This window comes from Paracoccidioides brasiliensis (genome assembly GCF_000150735.1).
Source record: "Paracoccidioides brasiliensis Pb18 unplaced genomic scaffold supercont2.3, whole genome shotgun sequence".
NCBI classification, from domain to species: domain Eukaryota; kingdom Fungi; phylum Ascomycota; class Eurotiomycetes; order Onygenales; family Ajellomycetaceae; genus Paracoccidioides; species Paracoccidioides brasiliensis.
Window position 1 is genome coordinate 2953150 of NW_011371360.1, and position 25431 is coordinate 2978580.

The 25431-nt window shown below is 46.3% G+C and overlaps 9 protein-coding genes and 1 non-coding gene across 10 annotated transcripts; 7 read left to right on the top strand and 3 right to left on the bottom strand.

Annotated features, from left to right (window-relative positions):
* Positions 1-2899: 2899 nt before the first annotated feature.
* Positions 2900-3419, top strand: PADG_03274 (mitochondrial import inner membrane translocase subunit tim9; the record flags this gene model as incomplete). The annotated part of the gene is made up of 3 exons (XM_010760504.1): positions 2900-2907; positions 3046-3115; positions 3225-3419. The coding sequence occupies 3 exons, from the start codon at positions 2900-2902 to the stop codon at positions 3417-3419; spliced, it is 273 nt and encodes a 90-aa protein (XP_010758806.1).
* A 262-nt stretch (positions 3420-3681) lies between these two features.
* PADG_11579 (uncharacterized protein) lies at positions 3682-3879 on the bottom strand (the record flags this gene model as incomplete). The annotated part of the gene is made up of 1 exon (XM_010760734.1): positions 3682-3879. The coding sequence occupies one exon, from the start codon at positions 3877-3879 to the stop codon at positions 3682-3684; it is 198 nt and encodes a 65-aa protein (XP_010759036.1).
* A 790-nt stretch (positions 3880-4669) lies between these two features.
* On the top strand, positions 4670-6074 carry PADG_03275 (uncharacterized protein; the record flags this gene model as incomplete). Its single annotated transcript, XM_010760505.1, has 3 exons — positions 4670-4736; positions 4796-5825; positions 5933-6074. The coding sequence occupies 3 exons, from the start codon at positions 4670-4672 to the stop codon at positions 6072-6074; spliced, it is 1239 nt and encodes a 412-aa protein (XP_010758807.1).
* Positions 6075-7118: 1044 nt separating this feature from the next.
* On the top strand, positions 7119-8787 carry PADG_03276 (S-(hydroxymethyl)glutathione dehydrogenase; the record flags this gene model as incomplete). Its single annotated transcript, XM_010760029.1, has 5 exons — positions 7119-7139; positions 7402-7516; positions 7616-7751; positions 7855-8492; positions 8570-8787. The coding sequence occupies 5 exons, from the start codon at positions 7119-7121 to the stop codon at positions 8785-8787; spliced, it is 1128 nt and encodes a 375-aa protein (XP_010758331.1).
* Positions 8788-10538: 1751 nt separating this feature from the next.
* Positions 10539-11421, top strand: PADG_03277 (uncharacterized protein; the record flags this gene model as incomplete). The annotated part of the gene is made up of 3 exons (XM_010760030.1): positions 10539-10669; positions 10842-10949; positions 11028-11421. The coding sequence occupies 3 exons, from the start codon at positions 10539-10541 to the stop codon at positions 11419-11421; spliced, it is 633 nt and encodes a 210-aa protein (XP_010758332.1).
* A 972-nt stretch (positions 11422-12393) lies between these two features.
* Positions 12394-14145, bottom strand: PADG_03278 (inositol-3-phosphate synthase INO1; the record flags this gene model as incomplete). The annotated part of the gene is made up of 3 exons (XM_010760506.1): positions 12394-12528; positions 12617-13379; positions 13445-14145. 3 exons carry the CDS (start codon positions 14143-14145, stop codon positions 12394-12396), a joined length of 1599 nt encoding a protein of 532 aa, XP_010758808.1.
* Positions 14146-17479: 3334 nt separating this feature from the next.
* On the bottom strand, positions 17480-19821 carry PADG_03279 (uncharacterized protein; the record flags this gene model as incomplete). The annotated part of the gene is made up of 3 exons (XM_010760507.1): positions 17480-19431; positions 19487-19612; positions 19704-19821. 3 exons carry the CDS (start codon positions 19819-19821, stop codon positions 17480-17482), a joined length of 2196 nt encoding a protein of 731 aa, XP_010758809.1.
* A 529-nt stretch (positions 19822-20350) lies between these two features.
* On the top strand, positions 20351-20853 carry PADG_03280 (uncharacterized protein; the record flags this gene model as incomplete). Its single annotated transcript, XM_010760508.1, has 3 exons — positions 20351-20397; positions 20480-20571; positions 20663-20853. 3 exons carry the CDS (start codon positions 20351-20353, stop codon positions 20851-20853), a joined length of 330 nt encoding a protein of 109 aa, XP_010758810.1.
* Positions 20854-24213: 3360 nt separating this feature from the next.
* Positions 24214-24661, top strand: PADG_03281 (uncharacterized protein; the record flags this gene model as incomplete). Its single annotated transcript, XM_010760031.1, has 2 exons — positions 24214-24426; positions 24452-24661. The coding sequence occupies 2 exons, from the start codon at positions 24214-24216 to the stop codon at positions 24659-24661; spliced, it is 423 nt and encodes a 140-aa protein (XP_010758333.1).
* A 463-nt stretch (positions 24662-25124) lies between these two features.
* PADG_11580 lies at positions 25125-25196 on the top strand. The gene has a single exon. It is a non-coding gene; the product is annotated as a tRNA-Trp (tRNA).
* Positions 25197-25431: the final 235 nt, after the last annotated feature.

The following is a 25431-nucleotide window of genomic DNA, read 5'->3' on the forward strand; positions in this document are numbered from 1 at the left end:
ATAACCACACACAACGGTTTGCCTTGACGACAATACAGATAGGATTCAGGATGAGCACGTCGCGGTATTGTAGTCGTAAGATGTCCCAGGGCCGCCAAATGTCTTCGAGAGAACGTCTATATCAAAAGGGTGATAGATATATAGGGTCCCAAAAGAACAACGGACACTGGAGAAGTCAAGCGGATTGTGAAGATCAAGATAGGAAACCAGGTGACGAGGACGAGGAACGAGAACAAAGGCAAGAAACGAGAAGGTAGGGAGCGACTCTACAATAGGTCGAAGCGGGCCGGCAAACAAAACAAACGCATATGGGGGCGAAGAGTGACGGCTGGTTGAGAATCCGAAAGGGATCGCTGCAGTTGAGGAGCTGAGCTTGGGATGCGAAGAGGAAGAGAGCGCGAAGGGCCACCGACGATAGAGAAACGTTTCGTCCAAAAGGTCCGGTCGCGGATAGGCTGGCTGGGCGTTTGTTATGGGGGGGGTGTAGGCGTGAGGGTTGGTTGGGCTGGGTGTATTTAAAGCGGAACGTATGTTGACGTCCAGGACTTTTTAACTAGGCGGTTACCATAGGCGCTGGCCACCAGCCAGCCACTGACATTCACGCAGGGCAAGGACTCGGGGCCAGGAACGGGATAAGAATAGTGCAGGCCGGGAGCAAAGAATCTGGATCAGTGAATCGATAGGGCCATGCCGCCCATGAGGACGATAATGAGTGGGAGGTAGGTAGAGCAGTGAGGGATGTCGTTGAAATGCAGATGGGTGAGAATGGGAGACGAGGACGTAAAGGGCGAAAGCTTTCCAAGAGGCAGCTGCTGACTACGCAGGGTCTGCTGACAGAGCAGGTTAAGTTAGTTAGTTACCTAGAGATTGGCTACGGGCAGAGATACCTGGGAGTTGAGCCCTGACTCCTGGGAGGAAAACCAAGCCACTGTCGTCAATATTGCAATGTCTGAGCTAACTATCTCATCCATAGAGTCGCCAGAGATCGAGGTGCTTGATAGGCAGTAGTAGTTGATTAGATAGATAAGATACACTTCTCCTCCTGGAAATAAAATGGAGCCTTGCGTCGACCAAGACCGTTAGGTCACGTGGCTATACCTACACTCCGCCTGCGCAGCCTTCAGAATGGAATATGGAGTTAAATAATAATTATAAGAATATTGTGACAGACAACAGTCCCTCCTTGATGGGCTGCTGATTGGTTAATTGAATTGATTAATTAATTATTCGCAGGGGTAGGCTCCATATTCCATGTTTCTGTTGCCTGTATTACTGCCTGTCTTAATTCGCCTTTTAGCTGACCTGGGCTGACCCAGTAAGATCCCTGGAACGGCAGTTCCCCATTTCATTCAACACTTCAACAAAAATACATATATGAAGACCAGACCCCCCGTAGCAGGGTTTTATTCCTCCGTCCTCCTGGAGTAACAACAACGTCCTGCACCACTCCTCATCATGATCAACTCCCTCCAAAGGGAAGACGTTTCGGCCGAACAGACCAAGTCCATCATCATCTTCATCTTCAGCTGAAGAGTCTACGGGGCAAGTAATACTGAATGTACGTTTATCATCAACCCTGCACGAGGAAATTTGTGTATCCATGGATGTTTTTCTCTTGCTTTCCGACCGGGGAATTAGTTTCCCCAGAAGATTTAAGCCGTTTGTCCCTTACATATATATCTCTCATGTCATGAACCAGAAACACAATAAAATACCACGGGTTATAGTAGTTAAGAATAAACGATGACATATTATTATTATGCACCCAGGCACCTTTTTTCTCCAAGACCATCGACGGCAGCCCTTGGTGATGACACATACCTTCCTCCACAGTGGCAAACGATTTCGATCTGACTAGGTGGTAACTAGCTAGCTATTCTCCCCTCTGGTCTGGAACGAGTTTGCCAGTAATACACAATGTGGTTCCCCACTGAGCGAACCACCCAACTGATGGTAAACACCAAATCACCAGATTTAAACCTAAATTATCTACGCTCAACAACCACTAATTAAATTAAATATAGGACTGGGACAGCGTGGCTGTTTTATATCTGAGAATAGTTGCAACTGTATCTTGATGACATATGTGAGTGTGTCATTGATTCCGAAGCATCAGTTTCAGAACAATTAAATGAACTGACTTTTCAGCCCACCTTGGTAGAATGAAACTTATATTGAACTTGACAGCTAAAATCTTTGATGTTTCATTTTCCTTTCCTTTCTTATTATAAATTTGATATTATTTCTTTATAATAATGATACTGATAACTACCGCCCTCAAGAGCAGGGTTAGGTAGATTAGAGTTAGATTAGATTAGAATTATAATTAAAGGTTAGATTTAGAAAGTTAGAATTAGAATTAATTAGTCAGAAGGATAAAATCACCAACTAGTTATCTATTGAGCATAGAAGTGTTGGGCATTATAACTAGTTTTAATGAGAGAGGTCCACGTTGAAATGTTTTACCATACTCAATATTTTCTCTGCTACATCTTATAACCCAATGTTTCAACTGCACACCCCCAATATCTCTAGTTATAGACAATATTGCTCTTCTTTTAGTTGTTATCCAAGCCCGCCAACTACTATCATCATTGAGCCATATGACGTCACCGCAGGCTGTGGCGCCTTCTACGTTACGTTACACAAGGGCAGTAGTGTCGTCATATCATGTGACTTTGAAGCTAACTGCCCACCGGAAAAACAATATCCCAGCTTCGAGACGCAAGAAACTGGGATCCCTGTATATATATATATATATATAACTCCGTGTTAAAGGTCTGCCGCAGAACAGAGGCACAACACATATCACTAATTATTTCTTTCCGTTTACATTCCTCCGGGGCCTTTCTATCTTGAGGAGCATAGAGGAGGATCTTTAGTTATTCCCACTCACGTCATGGACTCGTACGTCTCATTCATAGCCATACCACAATCTGCCAGATATCTTCTCTCCCGTTTGTCTGAGATGATGTCTCTTATCTATTACGGAACGGATGGACTGACATAAAAGTGTTCCCACGGAAACACTTAATATATATTCAGTCTAAATGCCAGCGAACAGCGTGAGCTGGCCAATCGGATGGAAAGGAAGCAGATGAAGGAGTTCATGACGGTACAATCCACCCACAAAACCCCCTATTTGCCTTGTCACATAGCCGCGGGAACTCCTCCTCCAAACCCATCATTTCTCTCCTCCTGACATCTCTTTCTCTTTTCATTAGGTATACTCGAACATCGTCCAGCGCTGCTTCGAAGACTGCGTCAATGATTTCACAACGAAATCCCTCATCAGCCGCGAACAAGGCTGCGTCAACCGCTGCTTCGACAAGTTCATGAAGGGCTCCGAGCGCATCAACCAGCGCTTCCAGGAGCAGAACGCTCAGATGATGCAGTCGGGCCAACTACCTGGGAAATAATATCATTTGAAAGAAACGGCCATTTAGACTTGGGGTTTGAAGCAGTCATTGTGAAGGGGGTTCTGATGGGACGATTGTCATCGCCTTTTGGTTCCCTTATTGCTCGTCAGGGAACTCTTTTGTTGTCAACGGCCTTTCTGCAATGATTGTGGATTTCAATTTCCATGAAACAAGAATTTTCATTGGCAGCTAGCTGGGCTGGCTGGTTGGCTGGAGGAACTGGACTGTATGGTTGTTTGTACGATTTACCTCTTTGTCTGTTTCAATGATATACCATTTCAGGCATCTTAACCGATGGATCTTTTTTCGCCTCCTGGAAAGAACCCCCATTCATCATCATGAGGATGGCATGGGACCGATCTACGTCAAGTTTGTATTTCGGGGAAAGCAAGGACATGGACGGGACATAGGATACGAGAACAGCTGATTCGGTAGATTTCGGTTTTTGGGGATATTTCATGCTTTTTTTTATACGGCCCAGTAAATATTTCCGCATACATGAACACTCTGACACGAGGAAATAGTGTCCGGTTTATGGCGTTGGATACAAATATCCTTTCCCTTTTATCCTTGTCGCTTTTGGTTATCTAATTTACCCCTCTCTTCAGTGACTCCGTATATATCCTCCCTCGTCAATATGGGTATAATGTAAAATACAGCTTTCTATCCTTTGGGCATATCCCGTCTACGCGGTGACGACTGCCTTCACGAAAGTATATTCCATAAGGTACAATCGCTCGCACAACATGTATAGGAGCAAAAGCTAGCAAATCTCGTTGTCGTGTGATGAAATGGATTTCATTTGACAAGCAGCGGGCTTGGTAACATAAGTAGTTTAACTAACTAATGCTTTCAGCCGCGTGAATGCGGATAGATAAAATCACTCCACAAGATCCTACATCTATACCCGCAATATGGAGCATTTTTGATCAAGCAGACTGACTACAGCACAGCAACAGCACAGCAACATTGGACTGTTAGCTTTGATGGTGATCAGTGGAATCCCCAGAAATATTCCACTCCGCACAGAAAATTAGTCGCTCTAGCAGTGCACGTACCCCCTTTTCGTCAGTCGTCAGACAACTCAACACTACACATTTCAGGTAGCTATTTTTTTAACAGTTATATAGATGCACAGATCATTTATTTACTGCCCGCAGCGGCTCTTAGTTCCATTGGGTAACCCAATTTCTTCGAAGCAGTTCCCCTCCACCTTGCCACCATTGGGGACAGCTAGATCTCTCAGCACCATGACTTCACAGACATTAATTGAGACAGTAAACCAGAGCGCTCGCGCTGCAACTCATGACTTCCGAAGTGAGTCTACATGTATATATATCGGGCATTTAAGCTACATCCTAATATGCTAATAATAGGCGACACCGTCACACTCCCAAGCAGCCGCATGCTCGCATCAACTATCACCCAAGCCCCGCGCTTTGGGGACGACACCTTCTTCCAAGACGGGCCCACCAACTCTCTAGAGGCTTACGTCGGGGAGTTGACAGGGATGGGGAATGCTCTTTTTGTCTCTACGGGGACAATGGGCAATCAATTAGCTCTACGCGCTCTCTTGCAACAGCCACCATACTCCGTCGTTTGTGGCCGGCATAGTCACATCTTCGAGCATGAGTGTGGCATGTCTTCTATCTTTTCGCAGGCGCATTTGATACCTGTGATGCCCGGTTCTCCTAAGGGCAATTGCCAACCGAAACAGCAGCTATATATGTCTCTGGAAGATATCATCCCTAATATAGTGCCCGACTCCGGCGATCCGCACTATGCACCAACTAGAGTGATTGCATTGGAAAATACACATGGTGGGACCATCACTCCCGTACCTGAAGTCAAGCGAATATCAGAGTATGCCCGGAGAAATGGCATAAAACTACACATGGATGGCGCCCGGTTATGGAATGCATGCTACCCACCCTCAAGCGCCAACCTGCCACCCGCAGAGGCAGCGGAGGTTGCAAAAACTCTGCTCCGTGAATACTGTTCGCATGTCGACACTGTCAGCATGTGTTTCTCGAAATCTCTAGGCGCACCTGCTGGCTCTATCCTGGTGTCTAAGTCGCCAGAGATCATCGCGCGTGCCCGCCATCTTCGCAAGGCGCTGGGCGGCGCGATGAGACAGGTCGGTATCCTCACGGCGCCTGCGTGCATTGCTATTGATGAGGTGTTTCTTGCCGGTGAGCCTATGTTGCGGGCCAATGCGGTGGCGAGGGAGCTGGAGAAGGAATGGATTGCGTTGGGAGGGTCTGTTATGCCCGGTCTAGCCCAAGAGACGAATATGGTTTGGTTGGATTTGAACATGGCTGGGGTGTCTGGGGAGGAATTCGAGCGGATTGCGAAGAAGGAAGGGGTGGATGTTTTTGCTCCGAGGATTGTTACCCATTATCGCGAGTGATGCCAGACTCTTTAATGCTTTTCTTTCTTGTTTCCTTGTTTCTTCTTTGCATGAATTATGATGCGATATAGCAACTAACCGATTTTCATTTCACAGAAATAAGCACGGATGGAATCATTGCCCTGAAGCGGGTGCTTAAGCAGATTATAGAATTGGGCAAGAATAGGGGCACGGCAAAAGCGCCGCACACGTTAGAGGAGAAGTACATTGGAGCGAAATTCTCCTACGGAACTGAAGAACGGTGAATTAGGGAATGATATCCTCTTGAATCTTAAAACTGCTCAGCGGTTTTGCTTTCATATCAAATTTATCACATTTGCACTATTTTTTTTTTTTTTTTCGATTGCCACTGATATATGATCTATATCTTCTCCATGCTTGTGATTTATGGCTCGTAGATCCTGGAAGGGACTATTATTGGGAGCTGTTCAATGGGACTTCCTCCCATATCAAGTCCTTTAATGCACCATATAAAGTGACTTGGTGGGTTGGGATCGTAATGTACTTAGCGGTGGTTGCGATACGGGAAAACGAGAGACAATTACAGCAAAATTGAAGTTGAATAGATCAATGACAAACTACTCTTTTAGCAATGGAGAGACCTTAAGAGATTTCCCTTCTCCCCTTTCAATAGAATAGAGCGCTATCAGTGTCCAATAGTAGTGTCCAATAGTGGATTATATTTCTAGAATAAAATTGATTCTCGGCTCATCGTGATGTATATCTCACAGACATTTGAAACTTGCCGTGAGGGGAAAAACAAACTGTTCCCCGACTACCCCGTCCAAGCCCCATATATTTACCCTATTAGCATCATTATTACAGAATTTTATCTGGCTGGCTCTACGTGACAGGTGGTTGCTATGTAATTGTGTGTATCTATACATTTTCTCCCGCGAAATTAAAGAGAAGAGCATCTCTCAATACCGGGCGATACAACCCCTCATTAGTTAGTTACGGCAACGATCCACCTCTAAGCCCACGTCCTCCTCATCTCTCGGATGTCACCCCATCATCCAACAACAAGGATAGATATTCTTTGATTCTCCTTAGCACAATTTTTTTCTTTTTTTCTTTTTTTTTTTTGTTTATCTGCATCTCCTCATTCCAACTATCTGTCCACTAATTTTACTTCTACCATCATATTTTAATATCTCCGTCCACATTCCCTCGCGCCTTGCTCTCTCTCCCTCTCCATCTTTCTAGAATTGCTCTCTTGCCGAGATATTACCAGAGCATAGCCTATTTCGACATCACCTTCTCTCCCACCAGACAGATACCTATTCACAATGCCTAGCACGGTTGGAAAGGTCAGTAATAGTTCTTATTTTGTCTTTTCTCTGCTTGCTTAATTGTTTTGGCACTGCCAATCACACCAAGATATCGCATGTTAACTTTTTTGCTCCATGAGCGGGAAAGCAATAGACTATCACATGTAAAGTAAGAAGAACCCGAATCCACGAAATCCCTTTTCCTCGAATCAACCGAATTTGTGATGAAGTTCCCAGGTCGAATTACGGGATTTTCTGTATTTAGGAATGATGCCAGACATATACTGAGCAGCGAAAATAGGCTGCGGTCGCGTGGGAGGCCAGCAAGGACCTTGTCATCGAGGATATCCAGGTTGCTCCCCCAAAGGCCCACGAGGTCCGCATCGAAATATATTATACTGGTGTTTGTCATACAGGTAGGATGGTGTCTCTCTGTGATCCCTCCTTTGTGGATGATTATCAGCCAAACCACGTCATTATAAAATCCTAGCTCACCGGTACAAATTTATATATAGATGCATATACTCTTTCCGGAAAGGATCCTGAGGGAGCATTCCCCATCATCCTGGGCCATGAGGGTGCGGGTATTGTCGAGTCTGTCGGCGAGGGCGTGACCTCTGTAAAACCTGGTGACCACGTAGTTGCGCTCTAGTATGATATGCCTCCCTTCGTTTCTAAACCACGTTTCGTAGGGCCGACGACTCGCCCCGCGCCAGTGATGGCTAGAGTACAGCTTCTAACTGCATATCAATAGCACACCTGAATGTAAAGAATGCAAATTCTGCAAGTCCGGCAAGACGAATTTGTGTGGAAAGATCAGAGCCACTCAAGGAAAAGGCGTTATGCCTGATGGCACTTCCCGATTCACCTGCCGCGGCAAACAACTGCTACACTTCATGGGCACTTCCACTTTCTCTCAATACACGGTTGTTGCAGATATCTCCGTTGTAGCTATCGCTGACAAAGCTCCAATGGACCGGACGTGTCTACTCGGGTGCGGTATCACCACTGGCTACGGCGCGGTAGTTGTTACCGCTAAAGTAGAGGAAGGCTCAAGCGTGGCTGTGTTTGGTGCTGGATGCGTTGGCTTGTCCGTAATTCAGGGTGCAGTGAAGAACAAGGCGGGCAAGATCGTCGTCGTCGATGTTAATGACAAGAAGGAATCTTGGGCCAGGAAGTTCGGGGCCACGGACTTTGTCAACCCAACGAAGCTTGGTGGGAAGAGTATCCAGGAGGAGCTCATTGAGATGACTGATGGTGGATGTGATTATACCTTTGACTGTACGGGCAATGTTGGTGTGATGCGTGCTGCCCTTGAAGCTTGCCACAAGGGATGGGGTCAAAGTATCATAATCGGCGTTGCTGCAGCAGGTCAAGAAATCTCTACCAGACGTGAGTATTCAGTTCCTTTCCAGGTCAAGCACAGAGGCACGGGACAAAACTAATAAGGCGATCTTCCATTTTCGAAGCATTCCAACTTGTTACCGGACGTGTATGGAAAGGTTGTGCGTTTGGAGGCATAAAAGGTCGCAGTCAGCTTCCCGCGTTGGTCGACGAATACATGACTGGCAAGCTGAAGGTGGACGAATTTATCACTCATCGTGAAAAACTCGATGGCATAAACAAGGCCTTCGAGGAAATGAAGCAGGGAGATTGCATTCGGTGTGTTGTCGATATGAGGCAGTAAAGCTTTTTGCTATCGCGCCGTGACACCCCTTTCTCTTCTGCATTTCGGTGGGAGAGGATTATATGTCGACGGTAAAAATAGAAAACAGGACAGCAGTAATCGGGTCTGCGAGGCTGTAAGCGGCAGTTTCGATATAAACAATCATGCAGCAATGTCTCCTAGCTTCCACTTGTGGGGTTTGTTGACAATTGGACTAAGGGTCGTTCACTATGCATCTATGGTCTTTTGGTATTTTGCTTTCGGCATCATGGTCTGGAAAAGCAATCCTATGTAACTATATGGAATGGAATGTTCGGTTAATATGTTGATATGACATCAATGTATTGAATATTTCGAGATCCTTCTTTTATGTTGTAATAGTCCCTCCAGACATGCAGACACAAAACGGGCGGTGGTTGTGACCTCATTTGCTAAAGCCGGCGCTTAGATCGCGGATCTTGGTGTGGGATGATGAGCTGAAATCGCCGAATCGTGACAATTTTCCGATTAACCATCAACCTCCCCCAACCGATCATAATTATTGCAGTTTTGCCAGCAGCCACAGAACCAGCATCAAAGTCTCTCCCATCAAAAGTGCATATATATTCTTTCATATTCATCTGTTGCGTCCTTTCTCAGATGCTCAACTTAATATACCCCTCCATTCAAACTCACAGGATATTGAGTTTAACGAGGGCGATGCCTCAAGGTACTCAGCAACAAAGAAGCTACACCTTCACGTCCGCCTATTTCCCCTCCTCTACGACTTTCTGGAGATTTCCCTCCGTTCTTGAGTATTCGGGTGTGTTTAGATACTCGCTGTGCCTGCTCACCTACATGTCTAGGTAGAGGTACTTGTCCCACTTCTGCGGACCTTGTTGGTGGCCCAGCGTTGGGAATATATTATTGACCTTGTGGACACCCCAAATTGCCATTCAAACTGCAAAATCCACAGTTTACAGCAATGGTGTAACGTGTTAACGGTGGACCAAGCGTTGGAATATATCGACCTTGGTGGACTGCCCAAATTGCCATTCAAGCTGCAAAATCCCAGGTTACAACTACGATGTTGATGTGTGATGTGTTAACGGTGGCTAAGCGTTCGAATACATCGACCTTGGTGGACTGCCCAAATTGCCATTCAAGCCGCAAAATCCACCGTTTACAGCAATGATGTAATCTGTTAAACGATTTTGCTGCTGGCAGTGCGTTGGTGTCCTGCTGTTTTATCTTCCGACTTGCTTCGTCCTTCATCGGTGTGAATACGATCTATCTACTCAGAGCACAAGCATCGTGAGGTTCAGAATGTTCATCCGATGTTTCCGACTACTGTCTGAACCTATCTCTGAGCTACCCTAGTTGCATCCCTTCTTGGGCTGTAGGGAATCCGTTCCAAGGATGTAGGAGTTCCTTGGGCGCGGGATGAAGTCCATACGCTGCATTTTGGATACCAAGGTATCGAAACCAACCCGACACGTTGACTCTGTTTTCAATCCTGCTGCTGAACATGGCTAGGTCGTTATTCACTGGTTTATCCCTCATGGATTCGAGAATTCGAGAAACAGCGAAAATAACCTGCTACATGACAATCAATGGTAGCGCAGAGCAACTTGCTTGATTATAAAAAGGGCGGACAGCATCCAGAATTTCACCTTTCACCTCAATTTTATCATTAGCGTGGATTTTTTTTCCTCTCCAGAAGGGCATATAGCATCTTGACATCAATTCACTTATATACAATTTCTCTCGACTACGAAGGAAGAGACTGGAATATGAAGTACGCCACGTTCGCCCTGTTCTCCCTGTCCCTCCTCTCTTCCTCTCTGTGCTTAGCTCGCGGACATGAAGATCCAGGACCTTCGCCTCCGGAGTCAATCGGCTGTACGCCACATGGTGATCACTGGTATGCTCATATTCGCCTTTATTACGTTCCAATCTTCCAGCCCCTTCGCAGGACATGTTGAGATATCTGGGTTCCTTATCTCAAATAAAGCAAAGCTAGCATGTGTTTTCATATTCCATTTAATAATGTATATGACTAACCTTCTCAATCTATAATAATCTGCTACTTTAAGGCACTGCGACAGCCCCCGCACCACAAGCAAACACTCAACGAGGACTTCTCGCACCCCGGCTCCTAGTCCGACAGAGTCCGTAGGCTGCACGCTGCATGTCGACCACTGGTAATTTCCCCTTTTCCCAAGGAAAGATACCGGGTATATCATTTATTGCAGACATGTTAACTAGACATTGAACACCAGGCATTGCAGTGGCCCTGCCACTACGCATCACCATTCCACCAAAAACACAACCACAACCATGCACCATCATAATGGTCACAAGACTTCAAGTCATAAAGACCCAGGCCCGAGCCCACCTGGATCCGTCGGTTGCACACCACACGGCGATCACTGGCATTGCAGTGGGCCTGCGATGAGCAAAACTACGATGGGCGCAACTGCGATGGGCGGACCTGCGATGGGCGCACCTGCGACGAGTGTACCTGCGACGAGCGTGACTGCGATGGACTTACCTGCTACAATGACCTCAAATCCCACAGGCGCTTTCACAGGAGGTGCTGCTTTGATCAATAATGCGAGGTTGGATCAGTTCGCAGCGGTGATGGGTGGCGTTGCTGCCATCATGATGTGGTGATTGAATCATGTAAAATACACATTGTACAATAGAGGGAAAGTATTTGAGGACAAATAAAAGAGCTATATTGATGTAAAACTAATAACTGGAGGTTAGAAAAGCTATATAGATGGTGAACAATACAGTAGAATTGAGAGCTTAGTTATTCCGTGAACTTCAAATATCATCTCTTGGGAAAGGCTGCGGAGGCTCCTGATATTTTATTTTATTTATTTTATTTATTTATTTATTTATTTTTTTTTTTTGGTTCAACTTCATCTTCAAGTTCTGTAATTTCCCCTATCTGTGACTCCCTTTGTTACTCCTAGCTTTTTCATGCTTGACTAAATTTCCGTTGAATCTCGTGTCGAGCATCTTAAAAGTGCTGCCTCCACAATTCTAAACTGTCAATAATTAATACTACTTCAGAAATTGTCAACCACCTCACAGGGAATCAGCAAGAAAAATAAATCATCTATACCCGTAAGTATTACTCCCAGGCAACACCCTCATCTTTCCTCGGCCTCTTAGTATTCTCTTCAAGGCAATTTTCCTTCACCACGGTGTGGACTACGAAACAAATAGGATAAACATCTTGAAGCCAGTTTCTCTTATCGTAGGAAAAGCTGGCGCATTGCTAAACAAGTCTGTCCTTGCAGCAGTTGGGCATACCAAGTATACTAAGCTTAGTTACTAGCTAAAGGAGCGTGGATGTTTATACATGACCTCGAAGGAACCACGATAAACAGGAAGAAGTTATTAAAAAGCTGCTGAGCAGCATAAAGAAAAAAAAAATAAAATGAAGAAGACTAATTCAATCTGACCATGGACCACGGCCCACACCCTCTTCCCCAATTAAATAAAAGACCATATCCCTCTCTTCCTAGAGCAATTTATCTTATCATCATTTAAAAAAAAGCGGGATAATATGCAACTTGGTGGTTGGTTAAGCGGCTGGATAACGGCCTTTACGGCACAGGGATACGATACGGCTTAAATAAGCTTATGCTCAAGAGTCATATCAGACTCTGGCTGCAAGCCAACGCAGGCACGGAAGATGTTGGTGATAGCGGCGCGCTGCTTGCTCAAAGAGTTTACCACTGGAGTTCCTGGTGGGGTCATTGGGGCCTGGAACAGGAAAGTTAGTTTAAAAAGGCCATTTAATTTATCCAAAAGTCTCGATATAGAGATGAAAAGGAAAGTGTTTGTTTATTACCTTAAGCATATAGCTCAGAACGCTGAGAACGCTGTGGAAGCCCTTGTACTTACCGCCATCGGCGGGTTTCCAGGTAACACGAGTCATGAGTTCGGCGATGATGACCAAGTCGATGATCAGCGGAGAGGCGAGAAGGGAGTCCTCGCAAACGTTGAACATGCTGATGGTCTGGTGGCCTCCCATAAAGATCTCAGCGTAGTACTCGTCAAGTGCACGCTTGTTGTCTCCGACAGCTGGCATATACTTGATTACCACGGTATGATTTGGGTGTTCATCCTTCTTATACAGAATGGAGTTGGCGGCAACCATATCGTCCACGACGTTGGACTTGGAGATTTCCTTGGAGCGGAATTGCTTGTGGGAACTCAAGTTCTTGCCATCGTTGTTACCCAGGTGGTTGTAGCTTGCTATGGAAGTAAGCTTGATTCCAGCGTTGATCAAAAAATCGACAAGGCTGGACTTCATCTTGGTCTGGCCTGATTTGAAGTCATCTCCACCAATGAAGGCTTCGTGTTGCTCAGCAAGCTTGACAGCTCCGGGAACAAAGGTGTTCTGTGGAGAGCCATTGATGAAGGGAGCATTTTCCAAGATGGACGCAACCGCGAAAACGGTTGAGGGAGAAACTTCCTCATGGCCGTCCTTGATGGCCTGGAGGAGGTTCTCCGGGGTGTCATTCACGCCGGGGATAATGTCTGCATAACGCTCAGTATTGGCGGTCCACATAATGACGACCTTATCCAATCCATTCGCAGACTTGAATTCACTGTAGCATAGACAATCAGGTATATGTCTTCCTGTATACCAGGGAGGTGGAGGACGACGACTTACCGAATATCCTGCCGGATTTTCTCGATGTGAGCCCACGAGGCCTTGGAGCCCTCAACGACGTTGTCGGCACGATCCTCCTGATTGGCAGCGATGAAATCGGGATAGTAAATACTTGGCAGTGGCTTCATCTTAGCCATATCTTTGCGAACCAGCTGCTTCAGGGACGGCTCAAGAACTTGAGCGCGGTCCATGGCATCAGCGAGGTTCATGCCACTGATGTCCCAACCTCCAATGACCAGGTCATTGGGATGGACCATGGGCAACATGTCGTGGAAGGGAATGTTGACGTCCGAAGCGGTTTCCGGATCGGTACCCAGCTTGACGGTGGAACCCATGATGACGGAGCCGTAGTAGTTCGCGGTACGCTTGCCCTCGCGCGTCTCCCAAACGAGACCACGACGGTTGGCAAGTATACCAGCCGTAACGGTGGTACCGTTGTTTCCACCCCAGCCAACAAGCATCATGCCGACCTTGCCGACCTTGCGGTCAACCTTGAAGTCATAGGCAGACTCCTTGGGAGAGGCAACATACGTACCATCTGCACCACGAGTGACGGCAGTAGTGCGGTATACATACCTCGTTTTGATCTCCTCATCCGAGTAAACAACATTTGGAGAGTCGACGGAGAAAAGGGAGGGCTTGCACGTCTGCACCGACCCGTTCAAGGAGCCGTTGGCGTTCTCTTGGGCATGGGGAGCCATCTTGACTTGTCTAACACGGAAAATTGGCGCGAGTGTGTCGGAAGGGAATTGAGAAGAATTGGGCGTGTAACTGAACAAGAAATTTAAAATTCTCTCGCTTCAATTGGCAGTCAAGAGACCTAGGTTAATTTATCGAACGAATGGTGAATCCGATGCTCCTCCACGAGCGGACGAGCGTCGGCTTCCGTTGAACGGGTGGTGCGACCTAACAAAATATGAGCAATTCCATTCCAACGAGGAAAAAGGTTGAACTAGAGAACAGTGGCAATTATATTCAATGTAACCAGAAAGAGAGCGTGTGTGAAAGTGAAACGGCTTAGGGGGGCAGGTAAAGAGGCAAGTTAAACATGGCCCGACGGGAACTTACGAGGGCAGGAGATTGGAAAACGTTTTGGCGGTATTGATGGATCACTTCCTTGAGAGTGATCGAAAGGTTTCAGAGAGTTGAGGTGGAAGAATAGCCGGATGGGATCGAACGAAGTTAAAGTTGGTTGGGTTGGAGGGAGGAGAACGAACCGGGGTAGGGGGATGGGAGATGTTTTTGTAGCCCGGCGCCAGGCACCGGGATCGGATGCCGGAAGTTCTGTATCTGCGGTGTGGGGCTCCAACCCACCGCTAATACAACCTACTTACATATACCCTTGTACGTATACAGCGGAATCTTTTGTCAAGGATTGTTTGTTGGCTGTGGAGCAGAGCGGAGGGAGATGAGATGTGGATTTATGCAGCATAATGTAGGTCAACATATGCCTCTTCTGCAGCATATCATATGTAAAAAATTACAACCCCCAACCCCCCCCCCCCCGAATTCAACCGTTCCTCTCTTTGTCTGTGGCATTCCCCAAAGCTGTTCTTTAACTGGTCAAGATACCGCCGCTTCCGTGGGTCGCCTATCTTGCTGCTACCAAACAGATTCGTTTCCTTTTCTTCCTCCCAAAAAGAAGAAGAAGAAGAAGAAGAAGAAGAAGAAGAAAAAGGGGTGGCTCTCTGCTAACTAGTTACTCTCAGACAATAATCGTATCTTCTCAAAATCATCATCAGAGAACTCCACACACGGGCTCCCGAAGTCCTCTGTTCCAAGACGAATTCCCCCTCCCCCCCACCTTCGATAACATCAGATTGGCAACCCTCCTATTCTCGCCAAGGCATTGGCAATTCGGGGACTTATTTGGGAACTGGCTGCAACAGTTCTCTGTCGACAGTAGTTACTGACAGCCTCGTTCTTAAGGCAGAAACCCTGCGGCTTTGGGTTTTGTTCAAGAGGATCGGGGATCAGGATCCTGTTTGTATACATAGATCATACGTGCAGATTCAAGAGCATACATACATACATTATCCGCTACATAGCCGATTCCAATATTCTGCACTCTGGCTGTATGTAGGGCGATACGCGGGGCGTACGAATATTTGTCCCTGTTCCATGCTAGGTAATTACTGTACAATGTAGGTGGGAGAGCCCTTCTATAAGCGAACTGCAGATTTAAGATCCTCCTGACGCCCAACAAATAACAGGCAACGAAAAGAATAGCATGATCAAAGTATATCTCTCTAAAACTTCAGATTACTGTTGCGTTTTCCACTTGCCGTTGACATGTTCACAGAACTTAACCCTAACCTTCAGGTGGCCAGTGGGGATAGATCTAGAGAATTACGTTTTGTGTTTGGAGGTTGAGCACAGTTGTCCATTAACGTTGTGTTCATTGGTATTAGCACACAGATGACGAGGACTCTGATGGAAAGTCAATTAATAACTTGAAAGGGGCCACAAGGGGAGTTTATGTTCGAATGTCCGAGGAAGCAAATAGCGGTCAGTTTACTAACAACCGGAGGTGCCTGTTTTAGTCAACGTTGAGCCTTGGTTGGATTGCTTGGATCGTGGCGCTGAAATTAGAGTTAGTCTTCATGCATTACATCTTGTGCCTGCAGCGATCTTGCGCAATGTGTCTATCTATCTTTCTGACTCATTCATCGAATGAGCGTTTGGACCAGGCGGGCAAGTTATGGTTGCTCATTTTCGGGGTTTTGCTTGAACAACAGCAGCCGCAGTCATCCGGTTAGCATGCAGGTAGGTTGTTGAAACGTCAATAGTTATTTCGTCGAGGAGGGGTAACGTAAGGAGTCCTCAGGAGATCCTTGGAAACCTGTAGTGCGAAGCTCAACATGAAGAATGTGAAAGTTACCGCTCACCTAAAAAATACATGTGTGCCTGACAATCCCCACTCCTATTGAAGGTTTTTTTGGTTCGAAGAGGAAAATGGGGGCGAGATAGCAATGGAATCGTTTCATTCTTGGTTTGAACTCTTTTCTGAACCTGAGCCAAATCAATGTTGGCTATCGCGGACGGCCTTTTACTGTCAAAATTCTAAGGTAAGGGTGGGATTCTGACTGAAACATTGAAAGAAGTAAGGAATGAGAATTGTCTCACTCCTCCTATGATCAGATATGATCAGAATATATATATATATAAAAAAAATAAAATAAAAAAAATACTTTCCTCACGCCTATTTCTATCAAAGGAGTCCTTGTGAATTTTACAGTATATGGATATCAAACAGAGAAACCAATGCTTTTGGAGGTTCATGATCGAATACTGTGAATATGGGTGCTATAACCTATGATTTGGTTGAGTCATCACATGTAGAGAGTAGAGGTGTGAAGTTTTTTGAAATGAAACAGAAGGATGAATGTAGGGCTTAATGTATGTAAATTAGATGCAAACACAGCTAGCCACACCTAAATGATAGACCCGTATTGTGAACAAGTTATGTATGTACATGAATTAGAGAGCGTTTCCTGAGGAATGATGGATGGATGAAACACCGGAGAGGCATTCTGGGATTGAAAAGACATTTAGGTTGGGTATGGAGACATAAGTTAATGGTGCTGGCTGAAAAAAATATGAGGGAGAAAAGAAGAGGAAGGGCATCTAGAGAAAGAAACGGAGGGGGGTGACAAAACGCGGAGTCAAGATGGCCCAAAAACAGCAAAAGGAAGGTAAAATGGGTATATATTTAGAAAGGGAAGACAAGCAAACAGAAACATGTAGGTGTGTGAATGGTATCAAATATTCAGGAGGGAGTCAAGTGTATACAGAAACGGTGCAATAACTAGGCGGTCGTATGTCAAAACAAAAGGAAGACTTCAAATGCCACACCATGCCATGCCTTAGCAAAAAGTGGATGGAATAGGGAAGAACTTTTTAAACAAACACAAAAATAAAAGAAAACTATAAAGCCATAGAAAACAAGGGTTGATTTGTATCTCGCCCATGTCGTCAACCTGATCAATACTAGAATCAAATATACGTTGTCGAGTGGAAGGAGCGGACTTGGTGTTATATCATCATCAACTTGGTCGTCCTCCGCTCAGGGTATCGTCGACCATTATACGTCATGCCCTGCGGGGGAACTCTCAGGTTCGAGTTCGATGATGGATATCGCATTCCAGTACTCCCGCCTGGCCCATTTCTTGGACCAGCTCCGGGTCCTGGTCCGTATCCTCCAGGATATCCCCCCGCTGGAGAGTGGGATGGCCATCTATTATAGCCCGACCCTCCCTCCGGTGGCATCATATGTGAGGGTTGAGGCGGATACGTCGCAGATGCAGCACACCGTCCATCCTGCTCGCAATATGGAATGCCATTCCATTCGAAATAATCGCCCCGCAACACCATAGAGCACGTTCGACATTTGAAGCAATCCGGATGGTACTTTTTTCGTGTTCCCCCTCCTAAATTATCTGTTTCCTCTTCCGTTTCCAGGCACTGTCCTTCGATGCCAGTGTTGCAGGCGCCACAGAGCGAGCCGTTCAATTCATGGTAGTGTTGAGCACAGTAAGGGAGGTTGTCGAGGACGTAAAAATCGGCAGTTTGGAAGGGGGAGCGACATGTGTAGCAGACAAAGCAGGCTTTGTGCCACCGGCCCGTCAACCGGCCGTCTGCAGATGATATGGACTTCCCAACAATGATTTGCTGGCATCCTCGACACCTGTTTCTGCGGCCTGTAGGAGTCCGTGTGGCATTGCGAGTGAGAGCTTGTGTCGGGGGAGATCTTGCATCATTTACTGTCGGTTCAGGAGGTAAACCTGATCTTAGCTTTGAGCCAGAGCCATTGGATCGGTCCGTTTCCCAGATCATTGATAACAAGTGCCCGTTTTGGAAAGACGGATCGGTTGGAGAATCCACACCATCCCCAAACAGATCATCTGGGCGACTGGGTTCCAAGTCAAGTGTTGAGCTATCCCACGAAGATAAATTTCCTGAGGCAGATTTCAGTGGCGACGTCTCGTTTGACACTTCGGAAGGTCTTGTAGAGTGAGAGCTCCCACTAGTCATATCTGAAAGCGTGGTTCCAGTTGAAGAGATTGATGGATGTGTGCTATGACTTAGCCCGAGGTCTCGCGCAAAGTTAGAGACAGAAAAGTCTTGATCAATTCGATACTCATGTGTCGGGGACATTGAGGGCCCATATTCTGGTTTGTTAGCTATACCCTTCTCTTGAACAACATATCTGAAACTCCTCGAGGAGGTGGTAGAGTTGGTGGTGGCATTCGAAGGCTGCCGAAGGATGGTGCCATCTTCCGGATTTCTGGGAAGTTTTGGTTGTGAAGGCAGACCGAAATCGGAACTTCCAAACACGCCCTTCTTTTGTTGATTCTTCGGAGGGCTGGCCCCTGTAACACGATCCTTTTCGAAGTCCTCTTTACTTTCAAAACGATACGAGGACGGAATTGCGTCGCATGGCCCTGGGGTAAAACTCTTGATGGGCCCCGTAGGGAGTGGAGGTACTTCATCCATCACATTACGTCCACCAATAGATAAATTCCTTGGTGAGTAAGGACCAAGGCCAGAATCTCCAAACCGCGAGTTTGCTGTTGACATTCGAAGGATGCTCTTGTTATCTATCGACACTTCTCTTCGATGTCTATTTGTTGATCGTGGGCGACACCGATTCTCGGAAGCGTCGGGAGCAGGACTTCGTAAAATCGATAGATTATTGTTACAATACTCACTTATAGCATCATCTTCAATACGATCCGGGCTATTTTCAAATGGCATTCTCGTGAAAACACCACCTGTGGCAGGCGTCCAGATCCCGGGTCCCGACCTCATGCCGGACCCGGCTACAGTATGTGATCGAACACAGGTATACGAGTCATCTTCATTAGCGGGTTCAGGCGCTGGTGATATTGGAGTTGTTTGGCTGCGTTTAAGAGGCAAGGGAGAGAGAGATGGGGTGCCATCACTGTTGGCAGGGGTGAGAAGATCTCTGTGTTTAAAATGATGGTCTAATCAAAGTCAGAAAGTTGAGGCCTGAGGCATTTGCCGTTGTGAAGAACTCACTAGCTGCGAAAGGGTTAATTCGTGGTGGCGGACCAAGTCTTCCCGACTTGCCCTCGCGATTGAAGCCCGCGGTATATGTAGGGCCCCTAAAGGGGTTATGACTGTCTTGGTCTGGAGGTGGAGTAACTGCACAGCTGTTCAGCATTCACTCAATTAACACGCAGAGAAGCGCTACGCGCATTGGCTATAGGCAGATATGATAGCAGGATACACATACGTTGTTGCGAAGGTCTGGAGCACGTATGATCACCCATTTCAGATATCCCGACGCTCGCATTGCACTTGGAGCATTTGATCACTGCCAATACCTCGCCCGCATCCAGATCCGCCGCCATTGCTAACGGATCCTGAATAACTCATATGACCCAAGAATTGCGAAATCCCAGCTATGCCTTGTTTTAAGCAGTGATATATCCCACTGGCTTCGGGATGTTCACGCTGCGATGTGGATGTTCTTTTCAGGTGGTGGGTATTTAGATTGAACAACTGAAGGGCTGAGACAAAGGAGGCAAATAATCAGCTTGCTCTTGACCAGAAGGGCCTATATGAAAAGTTAACGAAGCAGAGGGTATGGCAGACAACAATAGTAGGCGAAATGATAAATCTAGGAGGACTTGAGGAAATGAAATGGAGAGAATGGATTTTAGAGCTTGTTTGCTGCTTGGACTGGAGGTTGATGACCGATTTTGCTGTTAGAGAGTTCATGTAGGGGGTAGTTAACAATGAACTATGACAAATACGTCCACATGTATGAATTAGTTATATATCATTTCGGTTGTCTCTGTGTGACGTGGGATAGATGTTATTTGAGGAGGATGAAGAACATGAGGAGGATGATGATGATAATGAGAATAATAATGGAAGATGACCAACAACAAGCTGTATGACCACCAGAGAGCACTTGATAACGGGTGCGGGTGTAATGGCAATACCATCCGTACCAACCAAACCCCCTTTAAGAGCATTCTTAGCTTCCAAAACCCTCCCCCACAGGTTCCAGTTAGAGGATCTCCTCCCAACCAACCTTCAACCTACCCCTAAAGCTGTCGTCCCCTTATGTGCCGCACTCCAGGAAGTTAACGACTGTAATACATAACTAGTTACTCCACATCCCAATTACCTCATCCATCCACCAAAAAGTTAGTTAATAGTTAAGAGGCTAACTAACCCTGCCAGGCGGTGCCTGGTTTCGCTGCAGAGAGCCGCTACATCTCAACGGGCCTAGCTGGGTGCCACAAGGCCGTGGGTCGCAGGACGTTGGCCTCAAGGAACGCTCCACGCTTAGCCGTTTTAAGGGGCAAAAGCTCCATTCCACCAAGGAAGGATTTCGGGATGAATTCCTGGCCCAACTCCTATTGACCCCCTGAGTAGTTATTCTGCGATAAAGGGCCTGTCGAACGAGAAACCTGAGAAGTCACATCTCAGTGTTCTCGCCCTGGGTTCTTGGAAATCTCCCGTTGTTTTGCTGCTGCATCCATGCTCATGACTACAAATGCTACTGCTACTTCATCTCCTCCGAACATAAGAGAAGGTGGTGTGTGCGGGAAATATGGTTACCTGCGCAGTCCTAGGAGAGTTACATCGGCATCTCACAAGCCGATCTTCCCTGCATCAGGTCATCCTCAGCATCAGCACGGTCCCTGAGCTGGGATGAGCCCATGTGCATTATTGACGAATGGTGCTGTGAGCAGCAGACTACCCAGCGTGCCCCCCTTTTTTTTTTTTTTTTTTTTCCCAAGGTTGTGTTTTGTGTTTATATATTTCCTTATCAGCCAACGCGAGGATCAACAAAATAATTATACCGCCAAGCTACCTTCGAACCATTCAACATGAAGACGGAGATATCCAACCACGGAAGCGCAGTCAACGACAATAAATAGTCTGTAGTTAGTTGAGTTTTAGTTTTCTTGGGTTCTTAGCAATCGGCAAAATAGCTCTCTTCTTTGCGACGTCCAGTTTGCAAGTCATTCTGTCGCCAAAATCCACGGACGTCCACTAGTATAGGCTTGGAGAAGGACGACCCCCCGCTGTGGGCGCAGAAGAAGAGAAAAGCGCTAGAAGAAAAGCAAAATTAAAATTTAAAAAAAACGGATCAAATCACGCCGTCCACCAAGGTCCAACTAATGTCGATCAGACTTTTTCGTCGTTGATCTTTGCTCCGTGTGAGGCGGGAATGATCGAGCTTGTGATTGGATCGGGACCCAGTGATCACGATAAGTCGTAGTGAGACTCAAAGATGAGATGTGGTGTTCTTGTTTTCGTCACAGCATTCACCGGGCGTCTGAGCACTGAAGCAGCTTTTCTTGAAAATCTAAAACACCGTAAGGAGGACACAACATCTTCAATTGTTTCGCCTCTTGCTGAAGAGATGAGTTATCGGCCTTGTTTTCCTGCTGGATCCGACAGATTTTTACTGAAAGCACGGATAGATCTGAGCCTCGGAAGGTCTCGATTGGATCCTACGCAATCCGTCCAAAACTTGAAAGTCAAAGAAAAGAAAGAAAAAATAAAATAAACAAAAAGAAGGCAGCAAACACGAACATTCAAGCCACAAGGCTGATTCGAAGTGGGGTGTTCTTGTTTGAGGTTCAAAATTGGTCGCTCCGCGGGATAGACGGGAACGGGAGAAGGGCAGCCGGTAAACAAGAGGACCGAAACCGTGGGACATCATTATGAGATGTGATACCGTTCAATTCCCTGCTTCAGAACAAAGTTTTACTTTCTCCTTCGATTCTTGTTTAATGCGCTTTTCTCTGCTCTTTGGAGTTCAGCGGTAATATTGTGTACATCGCTGAGTAAATAACCCTCTGTGGAAACTACCTAGGTTTAATGGAAACTAATCATTGCGATGATAGCCTGGAAATAGTTGCTATCTTCATCTTCCACAAGGTTCCCCTGCCGTCACCATCTTCAAATGGGGGGAACACCTCGCCTTGTAATGTCAGTTTAGATATAGTTGACTAAACTGGCGCGGCAAAAAATATATCGAGTCCGCCCGCCCACTATATGACACTCCAATTGTCTGAACCACATTTGCGGCATGTTTCACCAACCATTTTCCAACCTTGCTGTGCGACATACGCTTTTGTCACAGCTAGCAACTTCGGCATCCGCTCAAATTTTTAATGCAAAAAGTGTGAAACCGTTTTACCCCATCCCGATTGCCGCAATCACGGAGCTGAGTTGTTTTCATGTGATTTGAGACCATGGGAGGAAATAATGTGAATGGAGGCGAAAATAACAGTTTCAGTATCCGATTCCGATCCATGTGCCCATGTTGTCCTATACCGAGTGAGGACCATGACTCGAGCCTTTTACTCTCCTCCTCAAACTCTCCCTCCTCAATCCGCCGTATGATAATTAAGTATGCATAGACGTGCACCCGAATCGGTTAAAAGGCCCTGCACTCCACCGCGCTGTCATACTACTACTATGCATGCACTTCGCTCGGTCTGTGTGTATGCATTCCATGGATAACTAACTAATTACTCCATTCCAGGAATGTGAACTACTGCCTACACAGAACGGAGTAGCCACGGTGAACCGATATTCCATCGCCAAGGAACACTCCGCCTCACATTTCCTTAAGTCAGTTTCCCAGCTCCCAACTCGGCAAACAGGTCGGGTTGGTCTGGAGAAACGTAATTTATCCTATCCTGAATGGGGAAATCTCTGTTAAGAAATTGCCCCCCCGTGGTGTGGATGGAAACTTATATTACCAGGTGGGTCGTGGACAGAGCAGACTCCGAAGAAGGTTGCTTCCGAGCCCTGAAAGAAAAGGGACACAAATACACGTTCTTACTTTAGGCATGTCAGCTGTCATCTCATTTGATCTCTTTCCTTCAAAGTTCCCGCCAAAAAAAAAAAAACCCCTAGAGGTTCCGAGAGCCTGAGACGGGAAAGAGAAAACGAAGGTCATGCACATGGGCAGGGAACCTTGGAATGGCTGCACACACCAGAGGAGGGTATGATATGAGAGCGGCAGAAATAACCAAAGGATGCTGGTTCCCACCTCCCTAAGGATTCACTCTCCTGGACACTGGTGCGTGACTGGATGATAGAACAGTTTGAGGGGTTGGCTTGAAATTTTATGCGCATATAGAAATGCAGCACTCACAAACCAAAAATGGGATTTCGAACTCTTCGAAATGATTGAGGGGTGCAGGAATTTGCAGGGTATGTGCATAGAGGTCCAGTTTCAGTTTCAGAAATGTCCCTCTCATTCGCTAATCAAAACCGATGGGGTGATAAAGTGGCTCCAATTAAGCCTCTCCAGATCGTAGCATCTTGATGTCTTGTTGTTCACTACAATCATTCTATAACTAGCTGAAGAAATGTGTATTTGAAAGATACAGAATCCAACTCCGGGTAAATTCGAGTCTAGGAAAGTTTTAAAATTAATGTTTTACTGATATTGATGAGATGGAGAGGCACATCTTTTCAATTTTCCAAGATTAACAAACGGATGCTTGATTTGCATGCGCAGGCTGTTGCCTGATAGCTGTTATTACCCACCTGGTCATGGCAGCCTGCTCATTCATTCCAGGTAAACAAACATCCATTCTCAACGGCTTCAATTAAATATATCAGCTGGCAACGAACAGAAAGGAAATGGGCGGCAAAGCCAACTCACCGATAATGAGCTCCCGCTTTGTCAACCTGCACACGGAGGAGCTTGCTGCAATTAATATTTAAGGAGCTCCGAAAGGATTACTACCATTACATCAATGGCCGTTTCACCCGTAGAGATTCTCAGTCTTACTCAACTACATGCTGTCTCCCTTGCAACCATAGCCCAATCAGATCCAAATGATTGCAACTTCGAAATGACGACAACCACCGCATCCTCCATCATGCTCTGTCAGAACCAGGAAGGTAGTATGGACTGTATAAACTGTCTCCAGGGGGTTTGCTTCAGCAATACGGCAGCATTGGAGACCGTAATGAACGGTTTACCCCGACCAGGACCCGACGAATATCCCTATCTATCATGACGAACAAGAAGCAGATGGTGATGAAGGAGATGATGATGATGATGACACCGCACAACAAAATATGGAATCCCGACCATCGCAGCAGATATTCCTCTCAAACCTGACATGTTATTTTCCTAAACTGCGGCATGTCTTCATCGGATGGCGGCGACCTGCCCTACGAAAACTGCTGGTGGCGTAAACTGCTGGTGGCGTAAGCCATATCTCACCACAGACGATGAGAACTGCATTTCGAACTGGAAGCACGGGCTCCCTGGCTTAAAACCAAATGCCCGGTTTATATGATGCCATTGCGGAAATCTGATGTCCCCGGCCTTATTCCCGTAGATCGTTCTTCTTCGGATCTTTCAACATCATATTCGAATGGTCTCTTGAGTTCTCTCCGGTCACACCGTTGTTTCTCCCATAGTCAACGAACATATTTTCTTTTCATATTCTTCATATGGGCTATTTCTTCTCGGACTGAAGAACATCTTTGCCCACCCACCCTTTCGCCGGGAACTGGCATGTGCTTTTGAGCAGGGCTGTTCCACAGAGATGGTGTCTCTCTGTAACCAGTTAGGGTAGGTTAGTCACGTGAACTTGGGTTCCATTGCATGTGTACCTCTAAAACAACCCCTGCCAGGGTTTCTTCCAACAGATGAGGACCTGTGGCGCAACGGTAGCGCGTCTGACTCCAGATCAGAAGGTTATGTGTTCAAATCACATCGGGTTCATCAATTCCAAGTCGAGTCTTCTTTTTTTCCCCCCTCCCCCCCCACCTTATCTCTCCGTCGACTTAACTACGCTCTTGTGGCTCTCAACCTTTTTTGAATCTCTTATTTAAATTCTCATTGCCCTTGCTTGGCCTTTATTGATGTTTCATATTTGCCTTGATCAATCTCTAAATCCCTCTCTAAATAAATCCCTTGGGCCGTGCATTCTAAATGTGATGTTCACTTCATCAGAGCA